Here is a 25457-nt window from a genome sequence, read left to right as displayed (position 1 = left end):
CCTGAGTCCCAGCATTGGTTTGACTAGCAGTACAGAAGCGAAGGGTATGAAAACATCGGATGTGAAAAAAGCATTATAAGCCTTGACAAAAAGCTAAAGGACCTTCAGCAGCTGAAAACATTTTAATTGTTAAGAATGCATAAATTGAATATTTTAAATATTTTGTTTAACTAGAAGGATACCGAGTTGTGTAACTAAAGAGGAAAGTATAAATCAAATGATTGTTTGGGCCAGATGCTTTTCTCAGAAGGAAAGAGCTTTGGGGATCAGATCTCTGTTTCTGTTAGTGATATGTTCCTCTCGCAACTGGTCAAGGGCACAGCCATGAGATAGCCTCCACATGTCTTCCTTGAAAGCTTTTAGGAAGACACATAATATGAGCAAGAGCAAAACCGGGTTCTCTGCACCCCAATCCTCTTGAACAAATAGCTCTCTCTAATCCGCCCCCTCCTATTATCTCACCCACGCCTGTGAAACATGGCTTGTGGGCGTGTTATCCTGGATACAGCAGTTTTAAGGAAACTGTGAATTTGTTTACAGACTGTCAAAATCCAAGTAGGAATGGAAAACAAAGAAAAAAATGAGAAAGATATCTCAGGAGAACCACTGTCTGTCATGGTCACAGCAGTTTGTTTTAGCTCCTGGCCAAAAAGACCCAGTGTCTGTAGTGGGACACCCTCATGGCATTTCCGTGGCAAGCCTGCTTGGGTTCTGACTTGTCCTAGAGCATATGCACTTAGTCACCAAGGGAGAGAGAGAGGAACCAGCTGGTTGGCACAGAAACCCCCTTGGCATGAACTGTATTCTTGTGTCGACACTGCCACAAGCTGTACTCCCAGATGGAAGAAAATTTGAAAGAAGCCAGTTGTAAGTGGGGGAAAAAAATAATAAAGTTAATCCTTCTTTGTGTTGGCTCTTAGCACTCTTAAGCCTTAGCACCACATCGTCAGTATTTTTTATTTCATATTCAAAAATGTTTTAACTGATAGGGCCATTTTGATTTTCCACAATTGAGGATTTATATGCAGTAGACTCTTGACAGATTATTCATAAATTGATCATTCTTTTCCTTTGCTCCCAGTGATCAAGTTGGAACATATTAGAAAAGCAAATGCAATTTTTATTTTTATCCCTTAGGAGCCTGCAGAATATGGGGCATTTTCTAAATCATGCTTTGAGAACTGTCAAAATGCTGTAACCACCTCCAGGAAGAATGATAACAGTACATTGCATCCGTTTGGGACTTACAGTCCACAAGACAAACAGAGAGGTAAGGGTCTTTCCATTTTCATCCACTGCAATGATGTAAAAGAAAAAAAACACGAGTGTGTTTTTATTTTTAAAAAATAGAAACAAAGGAGAGGTAATTAAACTAAGTACAGATTTTGTTGCTCAGAGTCATGAACACTGAGAAATAGGTAGGAGAGCTGACTCAGAGGTTGGGAAGTGGATTCCTGGCATGGCTTCCAGTTTAAGTGACAGTTCTATGCTTGATGCTCCAAACATAAAGGCTTATGTATAAAACAAACCATGACTGGAGAAACAAAATGGCAAACTGTTATTTTTTAAACAATCTTTTAATATTGGAAATTAAGAAGTATAAATAACTAATAAACTTTAAAAAAAACTGTGTGTGGACTAATATGGTAAAATGGTCATAACGTGATTCACAGGTTTATGCTTGGTTCTCAGAGTGTGGTCCCTACCACAAACCAAGAGCATTAGGTGACAGTCGGAATGTTCTTGTTATGGTCTCGCTGTGCTCCTTCCCTCATCATCGTCTTCACCTGGATCACATTTCTAGTAAAGCTCTAGATGTAAAAAGCTTGGGTTTTCTCCTTTGTTTTTCAAAAATTATACTTTAGGTCACCAAGAAAATTATTTTATTTTCCTTCATCTCCCTTCTTAAATAACTTTAGTTTTTGTATTGTAAAAGTAATACATAGTCATTACAAAAAATTTGGAGGAAAACAACAAAAAGAAAGTCTAATATTACTGATAATTCTATCAAAGCTACTAATCAATAACATTTTTATGTATAAATTTCAAGTATTTTCTTCAAATATGTGTATATAAAGTGAAGAGAAAATGAAATATACTATATATAATGTTTAGGAAATTGCTTTTTAAATTAATAACACATTATGAACGTCTTACTATGTCAGTAAGTATTCTACAGCATCACATTCAGTAGTCATATAAGTATGCTATTGAATAGAGGTACTGTTTATGTAATCAATTCCTTATTTATACCTAAGATGTTAGCAAAATTTAACTATGTGGGAACGATTTCTAAACTCTGAGATCACTCCATCAGAACGGATTTGTAAATCTGAGGTTCTTGTAGATTAAATTGTTTCATCAGAATGGGATGTTGTTTTTTCCTCTGAATTCCTCCATTTTAGTAAGAGTAGTACAACAGCTGTGACCATTTATTAAGTGTTTACTGTCTGTTAGATACTGTGTTAAGCAATTTACATGCACACTCGAAGTGTGTAATGTTATTATTCTCATTTTACAGAGGAAGAAATAGAAAGTCAGAGAGAGTAAATTATTAACCAAAGACCACATACATATTTGATCCATGCAGAACCCGGATTCAACTCCTATCTCTCTGACTCAAGTTCATTCCCTGAATCACACAGCATGGTCCCTGTCCTACATCGATCCCTTGAAACCGTTGAAGTCCTTTCACTTGATACTAAGAATGTCCTTTAGAAGCTGACTTTACGTTGTATCAGATAAAGAAATACTCAGTATGCCTCTTCTTTTCTTCTTAAAAAATAATTAAAATTTTCCTTAACAAAGCTAGATCTCCTTCTGAGACCTTAAGTCCTAATAGCAGGAGAGTCTACAGTAGGAACAGCAAGTTTTCACAGACTAGAACAGCCTTCTCTCTACTATGCCTATATAATAATCAAAACATTGGCATTTATATTAAAATATCTGATCTTTACATAATTTGATTGGTATTTAATTCTCAGTCAACATGTGGTCTGGTGACAATTCAAGTTCAGAATTTTATTCCTAACTATATCAGTGACATCCAAAGGAATACTGGGCATGTTACCTCCTATCTTGTTTTAGTATCTTTACCTATAAACAATTGATGCTGAAGTGATGATTACACAGTGTATGTTTAGAGGACATTGAGATACTCAAGGAAATTGGTAATATCTCTAGGAAGGATAACAAAGGCTAAAATGAGGAAACTATAGAGCTACGTAAAGTGTAAAACTACACCTAGAAAAAAATTTAAATAAGCCCACTCAAAACACATACTAAAAACAAAATGTAATATATTTTGGAACTTCAATAGGATATTTAGATTTTGTATTTCCACTGAACAATTAGAGTCTTTTAGACACGAGTGGCCGTGGACAGCCACTGGGAGCTTCTGTCTGTCCATTTTCATCCACTGCAATGACATAGATCCAGTGACATAGATCCAGAATGACATAGATCCAGTGACATAGATCCAGAAAGAACAACTTTTACGCCAGTGCAAAAACCACGCAGATCAGCTACCTACAGTGTTCCTACTACTCTTCCTCTCCGCATCTCAGTTTTTCTAAAGTTAATGTTAAAAATTAAGTTCTTTCAAGAAGTGACTTCAGTAAACTTTATTTCTTATAAAGCATAGGAAATGTTATTATTTCTCTGTGGATGCGATAAAATACTCAGAATTAGACCTGTCAAAGCATAGACTCAATGAATTTTAATTGTAAGAAAGAGTCCAATAGATATAATTCTCTTACTTTTTATATAAGCTTATTGACTTAGATATAAATATATATAAATAACAGAATTTATAAACATGCTGTCAGAGAATATTATGATCATCACCTCTTTGTAATATTAATAACATTTAAAATTTCGAGAACCATTAAGAGTTCCTGAGTCTCAAATACACGTGAGTTGGCAGTAGGCCACTAAGACTCATGAAACCTGAGTAAGTATTGACTTACCACCACCAAATTTTTTAAGGAACTCGTTTAGAAAAACAAAATCGACTTGACAAAATGTAATGTCTAGTGAGAAGAGGAACCGTTACAGCCAAAACATTAACTTTTTTTCTTCCCTTTTTTCCTTTCCTTTGTATATTTAAAAATCCAATGTTGATATGCTGTGTTCCATCTATTTTTGTAATAACAGTACATACCACCCACAGTTCCACTTTTTTTTTTTATACATACATATTCCTGACAAGCTGTTACACAGAAAAGACATTTTAAGAACTAACGTTTGTAGAAATTGTAACACCATGAAATTCACATTTGTGTTGTAGAATTGCTAGCAGTGCCCACAGTGAAATAAGTGTGGTACTCCAAGATGGTAATAAGGATGGAGGTTGTGTCCCAGGGGTTTGCTATGAAATCCTATTAAGCATTTGAATGGTAACGAAGTCTACCAACACTGTATTTCCTGAGGAATCTTGCTGGCAGATCTCACTTCAGGCCAAGTAATAGCTTAAGCGCAGTTTGCCTCTGGTTTGTTATTACCCCTCCTTTCATAGCTCTCATCTCCCCTTTTGTGCCCTACTCCTGCTTACCCGCCCTGTCAGCTCAAGTGCACCCCAGCCTCCGCCTCAGTCACCCATTGCTCCCAAGTCTGCCCACGATCACCCGCTATCTCCTTTAAACCTTTCATCCCAACCCCAAATCAAACGTTTTGGTTCTATTTCCTGTCCCACTATATCCATGTTCCCTGGGATCCTTTGAGGTGACGCATAATAGTATAATTATTCCTAACACGTCTCCTCCTGGAAACCAGCCTGTCTTCACCCCTCCATAGCATGTAAGGCGCAAACCGTGCAGTGGTGATCAGAAATTGAATTATACTTTTCAATTTGACTGATGTTTATTGATACCTTCATTGTGCAGAACACACTATCAGGGATGCAAAGATGAATACAATGCTGTCTTCAAGAATAGTCTAAAGCAGGGGTCAGCAAACATTGCCTTCGAAGGGCCAAACAGTAAATATTTTAGACTTTGCGGGCCATAGGATCTCTCTTGCCACTCCTTAACTCTGCTAGTCTTGTGCAAAAGCAGCCACAGACAGTACATACATGAATGGGCATTTAATGAAACATAGATGGTGGGCCACTTTTGACCAAGGCCATAGCTTGCTGAGCCCTTGTCTGAAGTCACAATCTCCCCCCACGCACACACTTTTTTTTTTTTTTTTTATGATCTGGCCCTGGTAGGATGGAATCTGTAAATCAAGTAACAACAATAAAAGATGTTGATAAAAAATAAGGGTCATTTGGTCATCAATAGAGTAGTAACTAGAGGTTGCATTGTAAACATTCACAAGAATATGTATAGAATAAATGACCATCAAGACTTATTTGTGTTCAATGAAATTCAAAAATATTATTTATAAAAGATAACAATTCTAGATTTTTTGACAGGTATAGGGTTTAACAAAGGTATTTGGACCCAGAGAAAAATATATTTATCCGTTATAGCATCTGAATATGTTGTTTAAAAATGTACCAAGGATAGTCAACAAAAGTATTTACCTTCTGTTTCTATTGCTACTTTAAAAACACGTAGATTATTCATGTGAGTGAAATAAAGATTAAAGTTAATGATTGTAATAAAACTTGCCGTAGGCAGAGAAGATGCTGAAGAAGAGGAGGGAGAGCAGAAAGAGGAAGACAAGAAGGAAATTACCTATAGTCCAGTAAGAGTAATAAACATAGATAAATAGATAATAGATCAATAGGTAGCTCATTGCATAGACAGCATATGATAAATGTTATCCGGGAATTATTTTCCATAATATTAATAGATAAACCCAAAATGTCAGTGGATAAGGGCAGTGAAAATATATTTCTTACTCATATTACAGCCCAATGAGGTTTGGCAGCAGGAGGAAGGGGTCTGCACTCCATGCAATGATTGAGGACCTGGGTCTCTTCCACTGGTAGCTGGGCCATCTTCTAGAGCCTTTTCCACCTGTGCTTATAACTGATAGATGGAAAAAGGGGAGAAGGTGGAGAAGGTTCCAGGGACACAGACCTTTTATTCCGTAGTTAATTGTGTTCAACTGAAATGTTTCTGAGTGGGCAAATTACATGATCACAGCTATGATTACCACCACTGTGGCAGATGGACTGAGAAGTTGAGAGTAGTGAGATTAGAGCTAGCAGAAAAGATGTCCCAGTATGTCCCTGGTCCCAAATTTACATTGTCGTCCTTCTGCTGTTTCTCTCAGCAAGTCTCTGACTGCCTGACAGCTACCATATTACCAAACCAATGGATTACTGGGGGAGGGGGTGAGTGCATGGGGACAGTGCTGGCTACCTTTGCTCATCGTGCTTCTGTACCCTGGTCATCTTATCAGATTCTTGGTTTGAGCCTCATTCCTAGGGACATGTTAGCACTACTAAAGAGTTGCCTTTGTTTTATACCAGTCCCTTGAGGAATGCTTGGAGCAAATTCTTGCCTATATCAGGGTTCTCCAGAGAAATAGAACCAATGCAGGAAGATTCGGCAAGCTGGAGTCTCAGGAGAGTCAATGATATAGTTCCAGTCTTAAGGCCAGAAGTCTCAAAACCCAAGAAATGCTGATATTTCATTTTAGCCTGAAGGCAGGAAAAAAAAAGCTGATGTCTCTGTTCGATGGAAGTTAGGCAAGAAGAATTCTCGTCTTCTCAAAGGAGGGTTAGGCATTTTACTCTATCAGACCTTCAACTGATTGGATGAGGTCTACCCACATTAGGGCAATGTTCTTTACTTTGTCTACTGGTCTAATTATTAAGCTCATTCTCCAAAAAATCTCACAGAAACACCCAGAATAATGTGTGACCAAGTATTTGGGTACCACATGCCCCAGACAATTCGACATATTAAAATTAACCAGCAAACTTGACATGGGGCCAAGTCAAAGGAGGTTCTCTTAACAGTAGCATTTTTCAAGGGCAGAGAGACTTTTTTCTTGCCCCAGAAATCAAGGACAAATAGGGTCCACTTTTTACCAAATATATCACTATAATAGATACACGGTAGAGTTTATGATGTATAGAATAATAATTCTGTACTCACTTATTAGCACTTGGCATTTATAAATCACAGCTTTAAAATGCACCGTTTTATATAATCTTTATACTCCTCCAATAAGGGTATTCTTATCCCCACTTTGTAGATTTAAAAACCAAGGTTTAGAGAAGTTGAACAGTTTGCCTGAGTTTACATAGCATTAGGAGCCATGATTGAAACATGCATTCTTGCTCCACAGATCATACTCTTAACCAGGATGCTCTCTAATGCTTTCTATATATTAATACTGTCATTAATGATGAGCATTAAATGACATGACTTACATAATGTTTAGTACAATGTGTAGTACACAAATACTTCTCAACAAACCTTATTTCTTATTAGTTGTAGTAGTATTTAGGATACATGTCTATATTTTCATATAGAATAGATTGAAAACATATGCATTTCTTAGTTGGTGGGAAAACAAGGATTCAGACTTTTCTCTTTTGCTCTCAAGACCCCAAAGCCAGAGGTTTCCATTGCAAAACAGGCAAAAAGAGTATTTTTTTCCTCTACTATGTCTAAATGGTGAGTAGATATACTGTCTCATGATTTTTTAAGTACTTTTTGTTACTAGGGCAAATGTTTAAATCACCGTATAATCCAGAGCATTCATTATAGAGTCTTGTTTACAAAAAGGTTGTCATAAAAGAAATAGCTTTGTTAATATTCCACAAATCACAGGTAATGAATATAAGTCACCCTCTCCTAGGTTGGAAAAGGCAGTCAAGATGTATGGACTTGCCAGAGGTTGCCAGCAAGTCACCAGCATAAAAACATATTAGCAGGCTTAGATTTCTTCACATAGGCTGCATTAGCTCTCATATGAGCCCTTTGGTTCCATACGAGGACTTATTTATTTCAAGGTTGGTTTATACGTTGGTGAAAATTGTGTCTGAGAGACGGACTGAAACAAAACCAGGCACTGAACGATTTCACCTCCAGTTTACTACAGCTTCATTTGTTTTCTTTTTATAGAGCCACTGCTTCCCAGTGACGAATGGGCTGAGAGCGAAGTACCACCTTCTCCACCACCACATCCCATTCTGGAATTGGGCCTTGAAGATTACAGCCACAGGTACTGATAAAATGATAGATCATAAATGTTCCTTGTTATGGTTTTCCTGGGAAAACCCAGCAACCTTATTTTACCTTTCTTTCTTTCCAGAATGGAAATCTCGTAGTAGCTATTTCTTTCACACTGAAAGCTGCTCAGCGTTAATAGCTTAAATGGTTCATATTTCGCTTCCTGGGGTTTTTCATCATTTATTATGAAATATTTAGGAAAATTGTTGAATTTTCTTTTACCAAGTTAAAAACTAGAACAGTAGAACTCAAAGAAAAGTTATATGGGAAAGTATAAAACAAAACTGAGAAGACATATAGCTTAGGTTTTTCTCCTTCATTTGTAATTGGCAAACCTTAAAGATATTTTAAAAATAGCTGTTCCAAGAAAATTAATGGAATCTAAAAATTAAAGCAGCACCATATATAATCTAAAATATTGAAAAGAGTGCCCAGTCTTATATCCATTCTGTAATAGAAACCAAAGAAATCAATATTTTTTAGACTCACACAAGCATGAGAAAGAAAGAGATTTACTAAGCATACACACCATTCGACTAGTGGAATTCATAGATTTTGTTCTTCTGATGAGTTTTAAAAATCATTAAATTGCTCCTTTGCTATTTTCTGTATTTATTATGGCTGTTAAAAACTGTGTTTTATTCCATTCTATGTCCCATGATAATGCTGTGAAATTTTTTCATTTTTCTTGCAGCAATCTAGTGTTATTCCTATTATACTTTTTACTACAATCTGCTAAAAATAATGCAACACAACAAGAAGACAGCTAACTTTATTAGCTGGAAGTTTACATATATTTAGCTATGTCTAATTCCTACATTTTTGAAGTCAGGTATCTTACTCAAATGCAGTTTCATGAGCGAGATTGATAATCACAGTAACATTCTAGATCAGTATCTCTGGGGGTTTCTTGAAAGAAATTCTGGATATATGTAATTTTGTTCATTCTTTTCCTTTGCGTGCCTCCTGAATCAAAGTTGGCAGATTGGTGGCATTAAAATATCCATTTAAAAAATAATTTTATGTATTCTACTTTAGCATTTATCCTGTGTCAATGTGCCAGACTGTTGGGATAGTGCAAGGGTGAATCAGATGTAAACTCTACCCTCAAGAAGATGGTAGGCTAGTAGGTAAAAGTAACAGCTAGAACGCAAGGTTCAGATGGGTGTAGACAAAATGTCTGGATGTCTAAGGTGGGGAGAATGCTTCCAGATAGAGAAGCAGGGAAAACATTGTGGAAAAAGTAGCATATGAGCTGAACCATAAACTATGGATTGGAGATGGACATGAGATGAGCCCAGGAAGAAAGGGAATTTCAAAGACAGGAAAGGGTAGAAGGAACAGCACAGAGGTAAGAAAGTAAGTTCATTTGTGCAATTTGTATCATGGCTGATTGGCCAGACAGTAAAGCCAGGTGCAAGAATAAGAACTACAGATTTTGTTAATTTGATAGTAGAATCTTACTGTAGGGTTTCAGTGGACAGTAGCATGAGATGACCCAGGTTTCAGTTGTGTGTAACAAGGTTTAAGTAAATGGAGACAGGTTAATATCTACTGGAAGCCAGAGACTTTAGATACCTTCTGAGGCAACTGCAGTGAAAGGTACTGAGAACGTGTGCTGTGGAGGGTGGGGAGGAGCTTTCGGAGGAGAAACCTTCAGGGAGAGAGGCAGTTAGGAGATGTCACAGAGCTAGAATTGCTGCGAATTAGCAACTGCCTTTTTGAGTGCTTCAGTGTTTCCACAGATTTTTTTTTTCCTTTCATTTTCAGTAAAGCTCTTTCCTGCATGATCTTGAAAAACAGCTTCTATTGGCCCTCACTGCTGTCAGTCTTCATTACATGGTTTGATATGGTAACTTCCATTTCCTTTCCCGCATCTTCCTTCCTAACCACTTGTGTTTAGGCTTTCTGTTCTCACCACTTTACTGATTAAATACCAACAATAATCTCCTTTCAATCTATAGTATGTCATTTTCTCAGGCTTTATTTTTCTTTCCTACTTTATAGTATTCGATTGAGTCATTTAGTCCCTCACTCATCTATTCAGAGGTATTTCTGGAACTCTGAGCTAGGCACTGCAGAAAGTACTCAGACGAACTGGAAAGCATCCCTGCCCACAAGGAATTCAGTCTCCTCTTGAGGAGACAGACACACAGATGATTAGGAAGCAGCCTGCTGAGTATTAGATACAAAACGCTGGAGCCCTGAGGAATGAGCCACTGACTTTTGCCTGCAGGTATCAAGGAATGTTTTACAGGAGAAGTAGTGTTGAAGCAGTTCCTTGAAGAGCAGAAAGGAGCTTACTGGGCAGAGAAGTGGTGGGAAGGGCAACTGAGGTTAGGAAAACCAAGCGATGGGAGAGGGAAATGCAAAGTGTGTTCAGTATGCCTGAAGCATATGCTCTTTGTGGGGAGAATCAATGAGAAGGGCATTGTCTGCCATACTCCATGAGCACCATGCTTCTCCGGAGAGCAGTGGAGGAGTATTGAGGGGTTTCAAGCCTGGGTGACATATCAAGTTGAGCAGAGTTCTGTTGTGGAGGATGAGCGGAGGGAGGAAGCCGTAGACAAGGATATCAGTCTGGTGACAGGCAAAAGAAGGGCTTGAATGAAGGGAGCTGCAGCATAGCTGGAGAGGAAAGGACAGAACCAAAGACATTTTTGAGGTAGAAGGAACAAATCTAAAGCTTCGAAACTCTCTCCCTCCTGGGATCCGGTAACCTGCTCCATCCTGCAAGCTGCTGTGTTGCCTAGGTGACCAGCAGCAGTGGAGTTGGATGTGTGAAACTTGAGGAAGTATGGATGGCTGAGCAAAGGAGGCTGGGAGGCTGTCCTATCTTTCAAAAAACAAACAAACAGAAAATAGTTAAAAATCCTCTAAAAAGGAAAAGTGGTGCTTTAGTGATGGAGCCAGTTTTATGAAGCAGAAAACTGTATTGCATGAGGAATAAAACAAATTGTAGCAAACTCGATTCCTGTACTTTGAATCAAAATTAAATCAGGAATTTACTGAACTTATTTGCACTGTTATGTCAATGATTATTAAATAAAAGTTTATAATATGTATGTCCAAATAAAAAAGTAAATAAACATAACGGAAATATATTTTCTATTGTGATATCTTAGGGACACTTTAAGGCAAATTAACAGCAGACAGAATATTGTTGAATCTTATTAACAGTTTAGACAATATTTGGTTATTCTCTACATGTTCATAAGTCTCTCCCTTTTGGTTCTCTCATTTCTCTCGCTTGCTTGCTCACATTCACACATGCACACACACACACGCAGACACACACACATGACCTGCATCTACTCTCACTCACAGTAGCCAATTGTTGAAGCCTATTCATTGACACCTGAGACTTCAGACATAATTTTTTTTTTGCAAGCCCCTCGAAATCTTCCTCCCCTGCTTTTACTTCAGACAGTTCTTGAACATTCATGGCTGGATTTTATATGTCTTTCACATTCCTGATTTGTCACCACATTCTGGACACTGGCATATGTTTCATGCTACCCTTATTTATTCATTATGCAGCATAATTTGACATTGAGTATCATTTCTATTTGATAGATTCCCTGGTTGTTCATGCTGAAAACACAGCCTTTATCTAAGACATGTCTTTGGCCCGCTGTCAACTTCCAGCCTCCCACAGTATCCACTGCAGACCACTCAGCCATGCTAACTCCCTTCAACATTAAAATATGGCACATTTTATAGTTAATCACTGTGTCACTCTCTCACTTCGGAAACTTTCAATATGTAGCATAAAATTGCAAACTATTTTACTAACCTAACTTACATGTTTAAAATATTTTCACATTAACTAATCCAATACTACACTCATTATCTAAGTGCATTATATGCTCACAATGCCTTAATCCCATAATGTCTCATATTACGTTTACTGCCCTTCTTAAATACCTACTAATCTGATATCAACTTATTTTGCCTTATTTCTATTTTGTACTGTTGCAAGAAGGATCCTTCTATGGAAGGTTTTCAAAGCGGACCCTTGGTCACATTCAAAACAATGGTAGCAGATTTGTATATCAGTATGATTAATTTAATGGACACATTCAGGCATATATGTAGATATGCTACATATGTATGAGTATTTGTTACATGTGTATGTATAAAGCAGCTTTTTATTTATTTAGAGAGGTCTTTACTTGATGTTATTGCATCAAGTGGCATTGCCACCTTGTGTGTATGCTTTTGTTTGTTTTTTCTTTTTCGAGATGGAAATAATTGTTTCCCAAGAGTCTGGAAACTTGAGTTCTTATTCTTAATTTGTCAACTAATGCCTGGTTTGGTAAAGTCGTCTAAGATGGTGAAGCGGGTTAACCAGTATGTTACTCATTTGGGTAGATTCCCATAGTCTGCCTTGAGCAGAGGACTTTAAATGCAGTGTCACCTAAGCTTTAATGAGGAATGTTCATGTTAGTTCTAAACCTCCTCCCTAAAGGCTTTCATTATAACGTATGGCATCTGTTTTGATTGACTCTTTGGTTTTCATTTATTTCATGATACACACCGCTCTATTGAAACCAAAGCTAACCTAAAATGTAAGCAGAATAATAGAGTGAGCAAATCTACACTAACAGGGAAAGTTTTGATTTCTGTGGATTCAAGATCAGCAATAACCTGTGCCCCAGGCTTACTCACCAAAAGTTCTTGTGGCTCTGAGAGAAAAGTTCAAGACCCCACAGTTCTGGTCCTGGCTTTGCCACTGGCCAGCTGTTGTGTATGACCTTGGAACATCATCCTCTTATTAGGCCTCCATGTCTTATCTATAAGATGAAGAGTTAGATGTGGTGACCTTTAATGCCTTCTGGCTCTTAAAGTCTGTGATTCTATGAAGGCCATGAGTCTTTCTGACACTAAAACCACATCATCACAAGAGATCAAAAGATGAAGAACTAAGTGCAAATAAAGGTCAGATAACACATTTAAAGGCAAGTGCTTCCAAACATCAAGGCTCAAGGAGAAGCTCATGTTCACAGTAGCATCTCAGAATTCATCCTTAAAATGGGCCGAAACAATTAGAGTGTTGCTATTATGCTAGATCAGTGTCAATAGCATTAGTAGGTCAAGGATTTTTGTTCACAGTTGGCATATTTCACCATCACTTGATACTACAGCTAATCCTCTTTATATATCAGTGGCTTTATCCATTGAGAATGTAGCCAGACAATAAGAAAGAAGCAAAAAAAAAAAAATAACCAAACAAACAAATAAGAAAACAGCTATAATTCTAAAGAGTAGATTTAAACTTCTTGAAAAATTTTTGTGAAAACAAGTATAATTTCTTCACTGGAGAGAGTGCCTCAGGCTCTTCTTATTCAAAGACCACTCTAACCTACAGAAGTAAAGATAAGGTTCAATAGCTCACTTATTGAACTCTCCGTGCTAGGCACTAGAGTCAGTATTTAACAAATCTTAATTTATTTAATTCTTACAACAACTTAATGAAATTTATAAAGTTCTATTACTATTACTATCCATTTTATGCACTAGAAAACTGAAGGAATGGACCCTGACATTTCACTGTCAAGTCCAGGGCCCTAACCATCACACCACATTACCCTTCTAAATAGGAGCAGAGAAAGGCTCTTGGTCACAGGCCTATTGAGAGGCTGAAAAAACAAGTCAAAGAAATTGTTAAAAGCCTAGATAACTCAACGAGCTGAATGAAACTTACGGTGACTTGGGAAGCAAAAGCGATTCTATTTATCTGTTCAATTGTTTCCTAAATGCTTCTATAGAACTGACCCTGTGGCAGACACTATCCTCTCCTGGCAGACACTATCCTGCTTACTTTACCCATTTTATACATAAGGTAATTGAAGCACAGAGAGGTTCAATCACTTGCCCACGTCCCATAGCTAGTAAGCAGCAGAGCCAGAATTTAGAACTGGTCAGACATGCTCTGGCATCTGTGCTCTTGAGTACTGTGCTGTGCTGGCCTGTCACAGGTACTTCTTAAATCTACCCACTATGTAAAAATAACAGAGGCTCATTCATTCATTCAGCAATGTTATTATAGCTGCATATTAATTTTAATATTGCTCAGAGGCAATATTAATTATGAATGACTAACGAGTTTCAAGAAGAGATTAAACTTATTTTAGTATATTTGGTTAAGAAACTGAGATCCCCTATACATTTTAGAAGGGTTCTCATTCATAATTGTTTATTTTGGGGGGTTGTTTTATTATTTATAGTGTCAAATCCCAACTGTTTGAAAAACTCAGTGTCAGTACTTTCAGATTTACTAAGGATACTTGATTTGAGTTTTCACTGTATTTAAAATTAGATAAAGTTATGTAGAAATGAGCTACCATATTTACTTTCTAAACATATGTAATTCCTTTATATAATCCCCTCCATCCTCAAGCAAAATAAATACAACATTCAGCAGAAATGGAATTCTTTGAGATTGACTACAAGTACTAGGAAGCCTATAATGGACATTTGATGTATCTTGTGTCTAAATTGTCAGCTGTGCCTTTCCTGTTATTTTCTTTTGGTATTATTGATGAGCAGACTGTTTGTTCTGCATTAACATTAGTTTTAGAAAATAGACCTTAAAATAGTAGAAAACGAAACTACTGCAGCCATCAGTCATTCAACGGGGTGGTTTTCTCTAAAGGATATACCCTTTCACTTATCTTTAAAGGAAGAACATGCTTAGCCCACAGAAATTTGTTAACCTGCTTATAGACTTTGCTAATATCTGGCGACATCCTTTGAAGTGCCAATGTATTCCATGCTTGCCTTACACACTTAAAGTTATATATTGTACTGCAGCATCCCAATTAGCGGAAATCAGTGAAGAGGAAAACACAATATTAGCCAGAGAATATTTTATTTAAATTGTAGAGTACGATAAAACATATGAAAACAGAGTTGCTACATCTCATAAACCTGAGATTCAAGAATTGGTTTAAAAAGCATGGTCAAGAACTGCAGAAAGAGCGATGAGGGACTCTGTTCAAAATGAGAATTGCTTCCTTTAAAAAAAAAAAAAGAGAGAGAGAGAAAGATTTTATTCTAAACCTAAATACGGTCTATGGCTTTTTTTCCGCAGCTCTGGGGTAGATTCAGCAGTATATTTTCCAGATCAGCACATCAACTTCAGATCTGTGACACCAGCCAGGCAGCCTGAATCAATGAATCTGAAAGCCTCAAAGAGCATGGACCTTGGTAAGTGAGGGTGAGGTGACATCCAGGTCAGCTCTCCAGCCTCAGCTCATCTATCTTCCAAAATGCCCTGCTTTTGTTTCTTCAATTCCAACCTTAGGGGGCAAGGTCTGCTGAAGCCTGCAGGATGGGATAATGGTCATCCTATCTTCCTGTCTTCTCTCACACACTTAATTGTAATTACCCCTATTTAAAAGAGAGATAAATGACTTATTTTTATCAAGTGGTCCATATAGGTCAGAAAAATACGACTATTCCTTCCGGAGGAGTTGAATGCCATAAGCATCTTTAAACTCAACTGCCTTTGTATCTGTACTCTCGCTTCCATTTGGTACCTTTCCTGTTGCAGGGCCTTGTAAGATAATGTGGTTAAATGAATCATCTTCTACAAGGCTTCCCATCTCTATGTGCGATGCATAGGGATGGCAACACAGGATTCATCTCTTTAAATGCCCATCTCAAAATCCTGTGACACTGGAAACAAGAAGGATGCTTAGGTTTGCCAGATAGAGGGTGTCAGGGTACTCTGGGTCTGTGTCTGAGCAACTTCAGTGAGGTTCTGAGCCCTGCAGAGAATTTCTAGGTGACTGTTGGTTCCCAGGGCACAGCAAAGGCCCTTGCAAATGCCGTTCTCCAGGCCCTGGAACGTGGGGCCCCACAAGACATTTCAGATACCCAAGGACATTGCTGCCCTCCCATGGGCTCTTGGAAAGAGAGAACTATTAGAGAAGAGAGTGGGTGCAAAATAAATTCTCAGCAAAATATTTATTGCTTCCTGCATGCTCAGAGGCCAAGCTTTGCAAATGTTTTTTTTCTTGAGGCGTATTACATATTTCATTAGTAGCGACAAGAAAATAGAATAATCAAAACTGCATGTTCCATAAAACAATCTGATAAATAGTGCTTATCTATAACTCATTTACAGGAGTTCAGAAAAATGTTCAATCATGATGAAACAAGAGAAATTGATTCTATTTTCTATAAATTAAACAGATCACTGGGATACATTTCCTCTAATCACCTGTAGTGAAAGACAGATAGAAAGCCTTAACAAGGAAGCTGTCTTAAGCACTGGTCAGGAAGGGGTATTTTCTCCAGTGTGAATCTTTGACAAAACAAAGGAATAATGTGTGACAGTTACATAGGTTATTACTAATAATTTAAGGGGCAATTTATTTTCATCGAGTGCTTGATAAACATTTCCTGTTCTGTCTTCCCAATTTCTCTATGGAGAAGATGAATGGATAAAAACTGCTCTTAATTTGGGGGAACAATATGTTACTGTTTTTCTCATTTAATTTTAAAAGAAGCAGTAGCCAGCAGTATGGTTCTAAGAAATCTCTGCAAAGCTAAAAATACATCCATTTTAATTTAAGGAAGAAAAAATATTGTCGAATCGGTCAAAATAAAACCTAAGGCAGAACTAGAAACATTTTTTTATATATTCTTTGTTACTGAAAACTTTGTTTTTGAGAACTTTTCTCCTTTAAATTGAAATAGCCCTTGTAACATATGTATGGTTAACAGTCACCCATTGCGTTTTATTGTATTTATTCTATAAATGACAACAATAATCGGGATGATTGTTCAACTTACATAATTGAACAGAGGTCATGAGCCATTTTCTTCAGGACAGAAGTGCCAAACTAAAAGCATCGGCTAAAAAAAATTCACCATAAAGCAGAAGCAGGAAAATATGCTGTAAAAACATTTTTAAAGTAACCATCAGAGTTTGGTCCCTTCCAGGAAATGCCAATTTAAAGCTAACAGTCTTGCAGAGGCTCTAAGGGTCAATATTCTAGGACAATTCTGAACCTCTGTCCCCAGAATAATTGAGTGAGCTCAATAAATGTGTTGATTTTCTCGGTAAATAAACTCAGATGATACCAGAATGATAAACACTGTGTCTTTCCTATTTGATTAGGTGAAAAGAATATTGTGAGTAGTTTAGTTTTCTGTGTATAGCATTAAGCCAATGTAAGGAATTTGCTGAATAGGTTGATGACTATGCTTACAGCAGTAATCTTTCAGCAGGGTTAAGATCCATTTTTCAAAAAGTAAAAGAAAACCAAAAAAACAAAACAAAACAAAAGCCCTCCCATTTATTATGTAATTAATTTATGTTGGATATTCCTTTTTTTTAAAGTTTATAGGAATCTTCAAAGGCTAACAGGCCCCATCAGTACCTTTTTGTTTGTTTTTGTTTGTTTCATTTTTGCTGCTGAGTTTAAGCAAGTATTTTAACCTGCATACTAATGGGTCGTTGTTCATATGCTCAAATTATTTTAAAAGTGAGTGGATTCCATTTACTTATGTTCACTTAAGTTTTCCAAAGACAGACACTCCTTATAAAAAAAATAATAAAGTGTTCTCATCCCCATCACCTTCCCCTGTTCTCCAGACACAAGCATAATGTTAAAATAGTTTGCTGTGTATATCCGTCTAGAAAGCACACTACCCATTTGCTGTCCCATCTATGTACATGTCTATATCACATTTGTTTCTTTATAATAGTTGCGTGGTATTATGTTATATGATTGAATCTTGATGTATAATTTACTTTTTCCTTTTTGATCAAATTTGGGCTTAATTGAGAATTTTAGTTTTGTTGCTTTTGTTGGATTAGAGGAATCTATTTGTATTTCTTATTCTACAATTCGCTTATTCTCATCTTTTGCCATTGTTTCCATTTGTTAATTCTTTTTCATCTTGAGACTATTACGTGTGTTGCAAATAATTTCTTGCAATCTATTATTTGCCTTTTTAGTTCAAGCCTGATATTCTTAACTATTAAAAAGGGTTTTGGCTTATAGTCAGATATTTCCATCTTTTCCTTCATGACTTTTGGGTTTTATACTTATCTCATTAATTTCCTTCTAGTGCTTTTAAAGGCTTTTTTTTTTAATGTACAGAAATCCATAATATGTTTTTATCCATGGCTTATAAGATGGGAAATTTTTTCTCCACAGAAACAGGCAAATTATTAATAACACTTACTGACTTTTGCATCCTTTCCCCAGTGATTCAGAATGCAGTCACATTGAATACTAAATTCCCTTAAATACATCGGTTGGTTTCTAGACATGCTGTTCTGTTGATATATTAGTCTGTCCCATGACAGTGTCACCCTTTATAAATTATCATGCTATCTTATTGTATTTTGATAATTTGTAGGATGATCTTCCTGATTTTTCTTCTTTTACAAAATTACTCTGATTCTTCACATGCATTTATTCTCCCACATTAACTTCATATTAGCTTATCAAAATAAATTTAAAAGTTAAACAGGAATGCTTCTATGGTGTATGTGCACACACACATGTGTGTCCATCATGATGTTTGCTGATAGTTCCTGATAGGAATGTTTCTATGAGGTTAAATAAGCTTCTTTGTATTCCTAGCTTCTTAAAAAGTTTTTTATTTGCTCATTTTGTTTAATCAGGAATGGGTGTTGATTTTTATTAAGTGATTTTTAAGGATCTATACAGAATGCATTTTGTTCTTTATTTTATTGATACAGTGAATTATATTAATAGATTTCCCAATATTAAATCTTTGACTCTTTCTGAATGGCTCTAAATTTTTCTCTGTACTTGAAAAGGGTAGAAATGAGTAACACTATCTGTGTGCTCTAAAACATAGGTCTAAAACTCTGATCCTATTTTATTCAGTGTCATTAATTCTTGTATATCCATTGTAGAGCTTTTTTAAGACTATTCTGCCTCAATATTTTGTAGATACTTTTGCTGGCATGCATGTAGCCACATTTAAGTCAGATCAGGGATGATTAAAATGATGAATAAAAGGAAATTTATTTTTAAATAATTGGATGCAACTATGCTTATTCAAAGGGGTTAGGGTGTCATTTTCTGGGTTTTCCAGAAAATCAATCTTTTCCTACTAATTGTAGACTTTCCTCTATTTACTTAAATTACCAGAATTACTGTGTTCAGTCTGGATCCCTTTAATTTGTTCATAATTGAGCTTGTGTGGGTGTTGAGTTGGAAGCTCTCAGGAGCTGAATAACACAGCTGCCTCTTTGGCCTTTGGCATAGGGTTTTCCCCCAAAGATCTGCCCTTGTTGGCAGTATGCCAGAGGGTTACATTCAAAGACTTTTTGATGAGGAATAAACATCTTTAATTTCCTGGCCTGGTGTTTTATGACCCAGTAATACTATTTAAGTATTAGTCTGAATTATTCTAGGGATAGTACTTCAGTATTTTGGCCCATTCATTGACCTGATCTATATAGCCCCATTCAAAGTTAACTTTAAAACATTTTCCACAACAATATTTTTTTTAGAGTTTTCTCTCCTGTCTCAAATCGGCCTCCTTCTCCCATTTCAGAAGGGTGTTCTGTAACACGGGAGAAGACTGAGGGCAGTGCAGATGGAAGATGCTGGCCAGCTGTCTTGCCTCTGTTCAATGAGAGGAAATGAGCTTAAAGTGATGCATGAGGCTTTCGGGCAAAATTTTAGGAGGTTTCTTGACAATGATGGTTGTTAACATTCCATGTCTTGCAGATTCTCCAAAAAAGCATGTCAGTCATCCCTAAAATCAAGACGATAAATAAATCGACCGATTTTCTTTTAAAATCTGTGATTCAGCAGTTTTAGTTTTTGTTAATTGCTTGTTCAAAATTTGTTGTGAGACAGAAAATATTTGTAGATACTACAGTTGAAGAAAATTATAAATCCACTGATTTCTCATATCAACAAAGGTAAATATTTGGGTCACATTTTAAATATAACCCTTTCATACACATCAGACATTCCTCTCAGAAAGTAGTTAGGCATCTCTAGTATCAGATCGAAGATGGGTATTAAAAAAGTCAATTAACCCCACTCTGCTTTTATAATACTTTCTTTTTAAAGCTAGTTCTTGTATAGTGAGGCACTCCTTGTTTTTATGTGAGATACTTCTATATGTGTTTTTATTAGGAAGTCAAAAATCTCGAACACAATACATAGGAGAATTTTTATAAAAGAGTGCATTCTAGTAACTATGATGCTGGTTTATCAATTAATATATGTTATGTGATATGTATAATAAATATTAATATAGTTTTAATATAAATGTTTATTTATATGCACGGATCTTCTTTATTGTTCATCAATAAGTAATATCTCCGAAGATGGTGAAAGCTGAATCAAGTACTTCTATCTAAGGTATAACTTAAACTTATTAAAAAAAAAAAAAAAAAAAGACCTGATTGGTAAAGAAGAATTAACGGTAACACTAAAAGAAAGTGTGTGCCATCTCTAATACTTGAGAAAGAGTATAACGACATAGTCAGGTGTATGCCCTAAGCTTTAGGAAGTCAAAATTAAGGAATTACAGAGAATGTTTACTTTTTCATTAAACAAATGTTTATTGAGCCTAGTGTGTTCCAGGAAGTGGATTAAATATTGATGATTCAGTAGTAAATGAGAGAAATGGTGTTTGCTACACGTACCTAGACTAAAACCCTAACAGGAAAGGAGAACTCAAGAGTTAAGATTTCCAGAAGGAAATGCTGACATTAGGATGATAAGTTATCTCAGAGAGGAAGAAAAGGGAGAGGCATCTGAAGACACTAGTGTGGCTGCTTCAAGAACTAACTGATAAGCTTGGCTGTGTAAAAAGAGGCAGAGAGAGAGAGAGAATGAGAGAGAGAGAGAGAGAGAGAGAAAGAGAGAGAAGGGAAGGAAGGAAAGGAAGGAAAAGAAAGGAAAAAGAAAGAAGGAGGGAGGGAGAAAGGAATAAAAAGAAAAAGAAAATGCAGGAAGATCTAAACAGCTGCTTGAGATGAGACTTGCAAAACCTATAAGAGTTAGACCGTCAAGCTATTTTTACAGTACCAAATAGAAAATGTGGTGGTGGCCCATTGTTCAGAACACCTAACAGCTGTCAGGTGGAAAGCAGAGCCACCTAGTTTCTGTGTTAATTTTGTCTTCATCCGCACATGAGAAAGATGTTTGAATTAGAAAACATGGCTTCCAGCAAATGGAAGGCTAGACAGTTTATATTCTGTACATAAAAGGATTGTGATTATAAAGTGACTATCCCTAATCATTAGAAATTAAGAAGAGTAGGCCTTGCTCTGGAGGACAGGAAGCAATTTACCTATTTTCACAAATATGATGAATTCCAGAAACAACTGGTGAAACTAGTGATCTCAATGCTGATCTTCAGAGGGTTTCCATGTTTGTAAAATGAAAAGAAAAAAAAAAGTAGTGGTCACCAGCAACCTCCAAGGGGATGATGGGGGAGGGGAGGTGTCTCAGAAACAACTGCTGTCTTCTTTTTGATAGGATTTCTAGGCTAAAAATTTAGAGAAATGTTATAAGTGTAGTTTATATTGGTCTTTATAAAGATATTTCAATTCATTTTCCTATTGAGACTTGAGCCAAATTATACATTAAGGTAGGTAATAGCATTAGAAAACTCTTTCTCAAAATGTGATAATTAAGGTTCATTGTTAATTCTGAAAAGAATTGTATATACTCTAAGACTCTGTACTCGGCTTCTCTCATTATATTCTAATAAGTAACAACAGAATTTGATGGAGAATAGATATGTATAATTTGGATGAAGGCATGAAAGACATTCTTACCAAAATTTTAGTAGATTCTGTCTCAGAAGTGAGTGATATGTTAGATTGACAGAATTAGCATTCAAATAATTTCTTCTAAAGTTGAAGATAAAATTCAACAAATAATAATGGGTGAATTCATCTAAAAGGCATTTAGTAGATACTTAATATTTTCCAGGCAATATCTTAGGTGAATAAGACAAAGGCTCAATTCTTATGGTATTTTCACTCTCTTGGTAGTTAGATAATAAAGTTTTATGTAAGTAAATAAATAATAAAATTTCTGATAGAGATGATATTCCTGAAACCAAATTCAGGTAGAGATGAGACTGGGGAGAAGTGAGTCTATTTCAGAGAGGGCGGTGAAAGATAAAAGTAATGTCCTGAAGTCAGGATAAAAGAATTAAATTGTAAAAGTATAGAGTTTGAGAGACCTGGCATAACAACAGTTATTAAAGATGTCCCTGGTTTTTAACTATTTGCCTGAAATGGGCACCCCCAAAGCTAGTTCCGTGTTACCAGACCAAGGAAAATTATAGTTCTATAATACCTTGGCCTGGTTGTAACATAGATAGTACTGTAATTAATTTCAGGTACAAAATTTTAAGAGACCAAAAAAAAAAAAAAAAAGTGTAGAATGCATCCAGATATTGGTGAGAGGCTTAGAAACCATGTCCAATGAAAAACAGTTGAAAGAAATAAAATATCTTGCTTGGAAGAGAGATGACTTGATGCATACGAGAGCTCTCCTTAGATATTTTCATGGCTGATAATTGAAAAATTCAAATCTGTACAAAATTGCATATGCACCCGAAATATATCTAGTGGTGATAGTCAAATCAAAGTTTATGAGCTTTGAAATTTAGGAAGTTAATAGTGATGAATTCTAGTTAGTGGTATGCAAAGAAAAAATAGATATATGAATTAAAACAACTCAGGAAGACTGAGAAGAAAAGCAAAATTCTTCAGAATTATGGAAAAGGCACCTTTGTGTATTTTTCAATATTAGATAAAGGATAAAGTTTCTTTTCATTTTTTGTTTATAACCATACAATTTATAACTGAAGTGGGAAGACTTAATGAAGACAAATTGAGTTTAGAGAAATTAATTACATATCATGACTCAGGCTGAATTCTTAAAAAGACATCTTCGGTGAAAAAAGAGAAACCAGTAAACTTAGAATGACTGACTTTACACATTGTTTACAGCACTGCCATCCAAAGCAAGCCTCTTTCAAAACATTAGGAAATCCAACAGTTGGATTACTTAACATAACTTAACATATAATTAAATTTTAGACAATTGTACTTTTTGAAGTGAAAATGAATTATGAACTAGTATTAATATTAACTGAGTTACAGAGATATAAATCACTTCTCAATATCTATAATATAACTGTAATCTTAGATATAGCAGAGTAGTACAGATTTTCTTTAAAATTAGAATAACTATTTGAGTTGGAAGCAAGGGCATAAAAATGCCTGCCTCTTTGTGTAATGGACATGATGCTCACCCTGTAAGTCCATATGTATCGTTTTTCCCTGCCTTTTTTTTTTTTTACATTTCCCTAAGAAATATGTTTTCAAGAAATATATTTTTAAGAATAATTTCACTTTGTGTTTATTATTACTATTAATTGGAAAATGATGCCTTTTGTGTAGAAATTGTAATTTTATACTACTTTATATGTTTTAGACTTGTCCAAAAGTTGGGGCATATTTCATCCCGCCACTCTTATACCATCTCCAATGAATAAATGGTGACAAATACCTTAAACACATTTGCTCTTATTTACCATTTGTTCAATGAATGGCTAGGAGGCACAACTCTCTCATATACCTCCTTCAGGAAAAATTAGTCTTTGAATCAAGGCTCATCTCTCTTATATAAAACATGTAATCCGATGCTTAGAACATACAAGATGCAATGTTGTTATTAGTACTAGTAATAGCCATGGAGAGGATCATCTTAGTAGTATTATTAGAGGTGAGCCTCTACATCTTCTACACATTTTTCTTGTAATTGGCGGTTGACTTGAATTGTCAATATGGTAAATTCTCTTCAAGTGTTATGAAATACTGGGGAAAGGTTACATGGATTTTGTACATCGATTCTTAATCAATGATGGGGTCACAAATGGTCTCAAATGTTGCCATGTACTTTTTCACTAAAATTACATTTTCTTGGTCAGTGGAATATGTAGATACTTTTTAAATTCAGTGTCTAGAAGGGAAATCCAAAGTTCTGTTTTCCCACAGGAGATATAAATAAAACTATAATGTTTAGAAATGTTTGTAATTGAGCCTTAACTAATGATATATGCCAATAGCAAACTCATGCAGATCTTTATTAAATTAACCTCTATATTTAGAGCATTGTTTAGGCTCTAATGGGAAATCCTGATCAATAAGAAACTGCCGTATCCTTTAGAACTGAAATATTCTTAAAACTTGGATTAGTCATGAAGCACTTTCCTTTTTTATTGTGTACCTCAATTAAAGTTCTACCTCTCAGATACTAAGCATTTTAAATAAAGCCAAATATAAAGCTATCTTTCTCACTTGCCTTTGTTTTGTAAACTATTATTCATATTTAAATGAAATTCTGTGTTCCTTCTTAAAGACCTTTTGTATTAATATAAGAACATCTTCATAAAAATATGAAGCTAAGGAAGCTATTCAAAGAATGGAGCAAAATACTTAAATCCTCCTTGCAAATATGAACCAAATTCATTTTAGTTGTTTTAAAGTAAGCATTCCATTAGCATAAAATATTATATATAAATATATAATTAAATATAATCAAATATATAATATAATAGTGTTAAATGAAGTTTTGCAGCTTCATAGTTGACTCTTCTGAACAGTATTTAGAATGATATGTATTTGTTATTGGCCATGTTTTATGTGGAAATTAAAACTACTATAGGGAGTTACAACTATCTCATTCTTATGTACAGTAGTTGCAGTTTTTAATAAAGCAAAACTTCTTTAGTCTTACATATTTTTTCAATATACATATTTATATTTTTATATTCTTTTTCCCCAAAATGATTATACTGAATATATGCTTTTAAATTTGTGTCTTTTAAGAACAATCTATATCTTAGCTTCTAAAGTATCATCACTTAACTGTAAGATTTGCTCTTACATAAATTTAGCCTGACTTATCTGCCTAATATTATTTGGCCATATGGATTGTTTCCAATTCTTTGTTCTTAGAGCAATGCATTGAGACTGCAAGTGTATAAACCTTTGTGAATAATCATGATTATTTTATTATTATAAATTCTATAAGCATAATTCCTTGGCCAAATGTTGTTTAAAGATGTAAAGCTTTTGATAGATATGACCAATTGCCCTCCAAGAAGGAAATTTTGCTCTTATCAGTAGTATATGGAAGAATCTGAGTGGTTTTTTTTTTTGGTTCGTTTGTTTGTTTTTTTGCCAATTTTATAAGGTTAAAAGGAATATTTTTATTTACTTTTAAAATTACATCTGGGGCTAAACATTTTTCATATATTTATTGACTATGT

The 25457-nt window shown here is 35.5% G+C and overlaps 1 protein-coding gene across 1 annotated transcript in view; it reads left to right on the top strand.

The window, feature by feature from the left end:
- Positions 1–25457, top strand: part of PARD3B (par-3 family cell polarity regulator beta) — a 948153-nt gene that overhangs the window by 571780 nt on the left and 350916 nt on the right. The window contains exons 13-15 of the mRNA XM_011369686.2: positions 1138–1270; positions 8031–8130; positions 15235–15350. Of these exons, the coding sequence (XP_011367988.1) occupies positions 1138–1270; positions 8031–8130; positions 15235–15350 (349 nt within the window). The remainder of the gene's footprint in view (positions 1–1137; positions 1271–8030; positions 8131–15234; positions 15351–25457) is intronic.

This window comes from Pteropus vampyrus, unplaced genomic scaffold, assembly GCF_000151845.1.
Source record: "Pteropus vampyrus isolate Shadow unplaced genomic scaffold, Pvam_2.0 Scaffold152, whole genome shotgun sequence".
NCBI lineage: Eukaryota > Metazoa > Chordata > Mammalia > Chiroptera > Pteropodidae > Pteropus > Pteropus vampyrus.
Note: the sequence above shows the minus strand (reverse complement) of the source record. Positions and strands in the feature narration are given on the sequence as shown.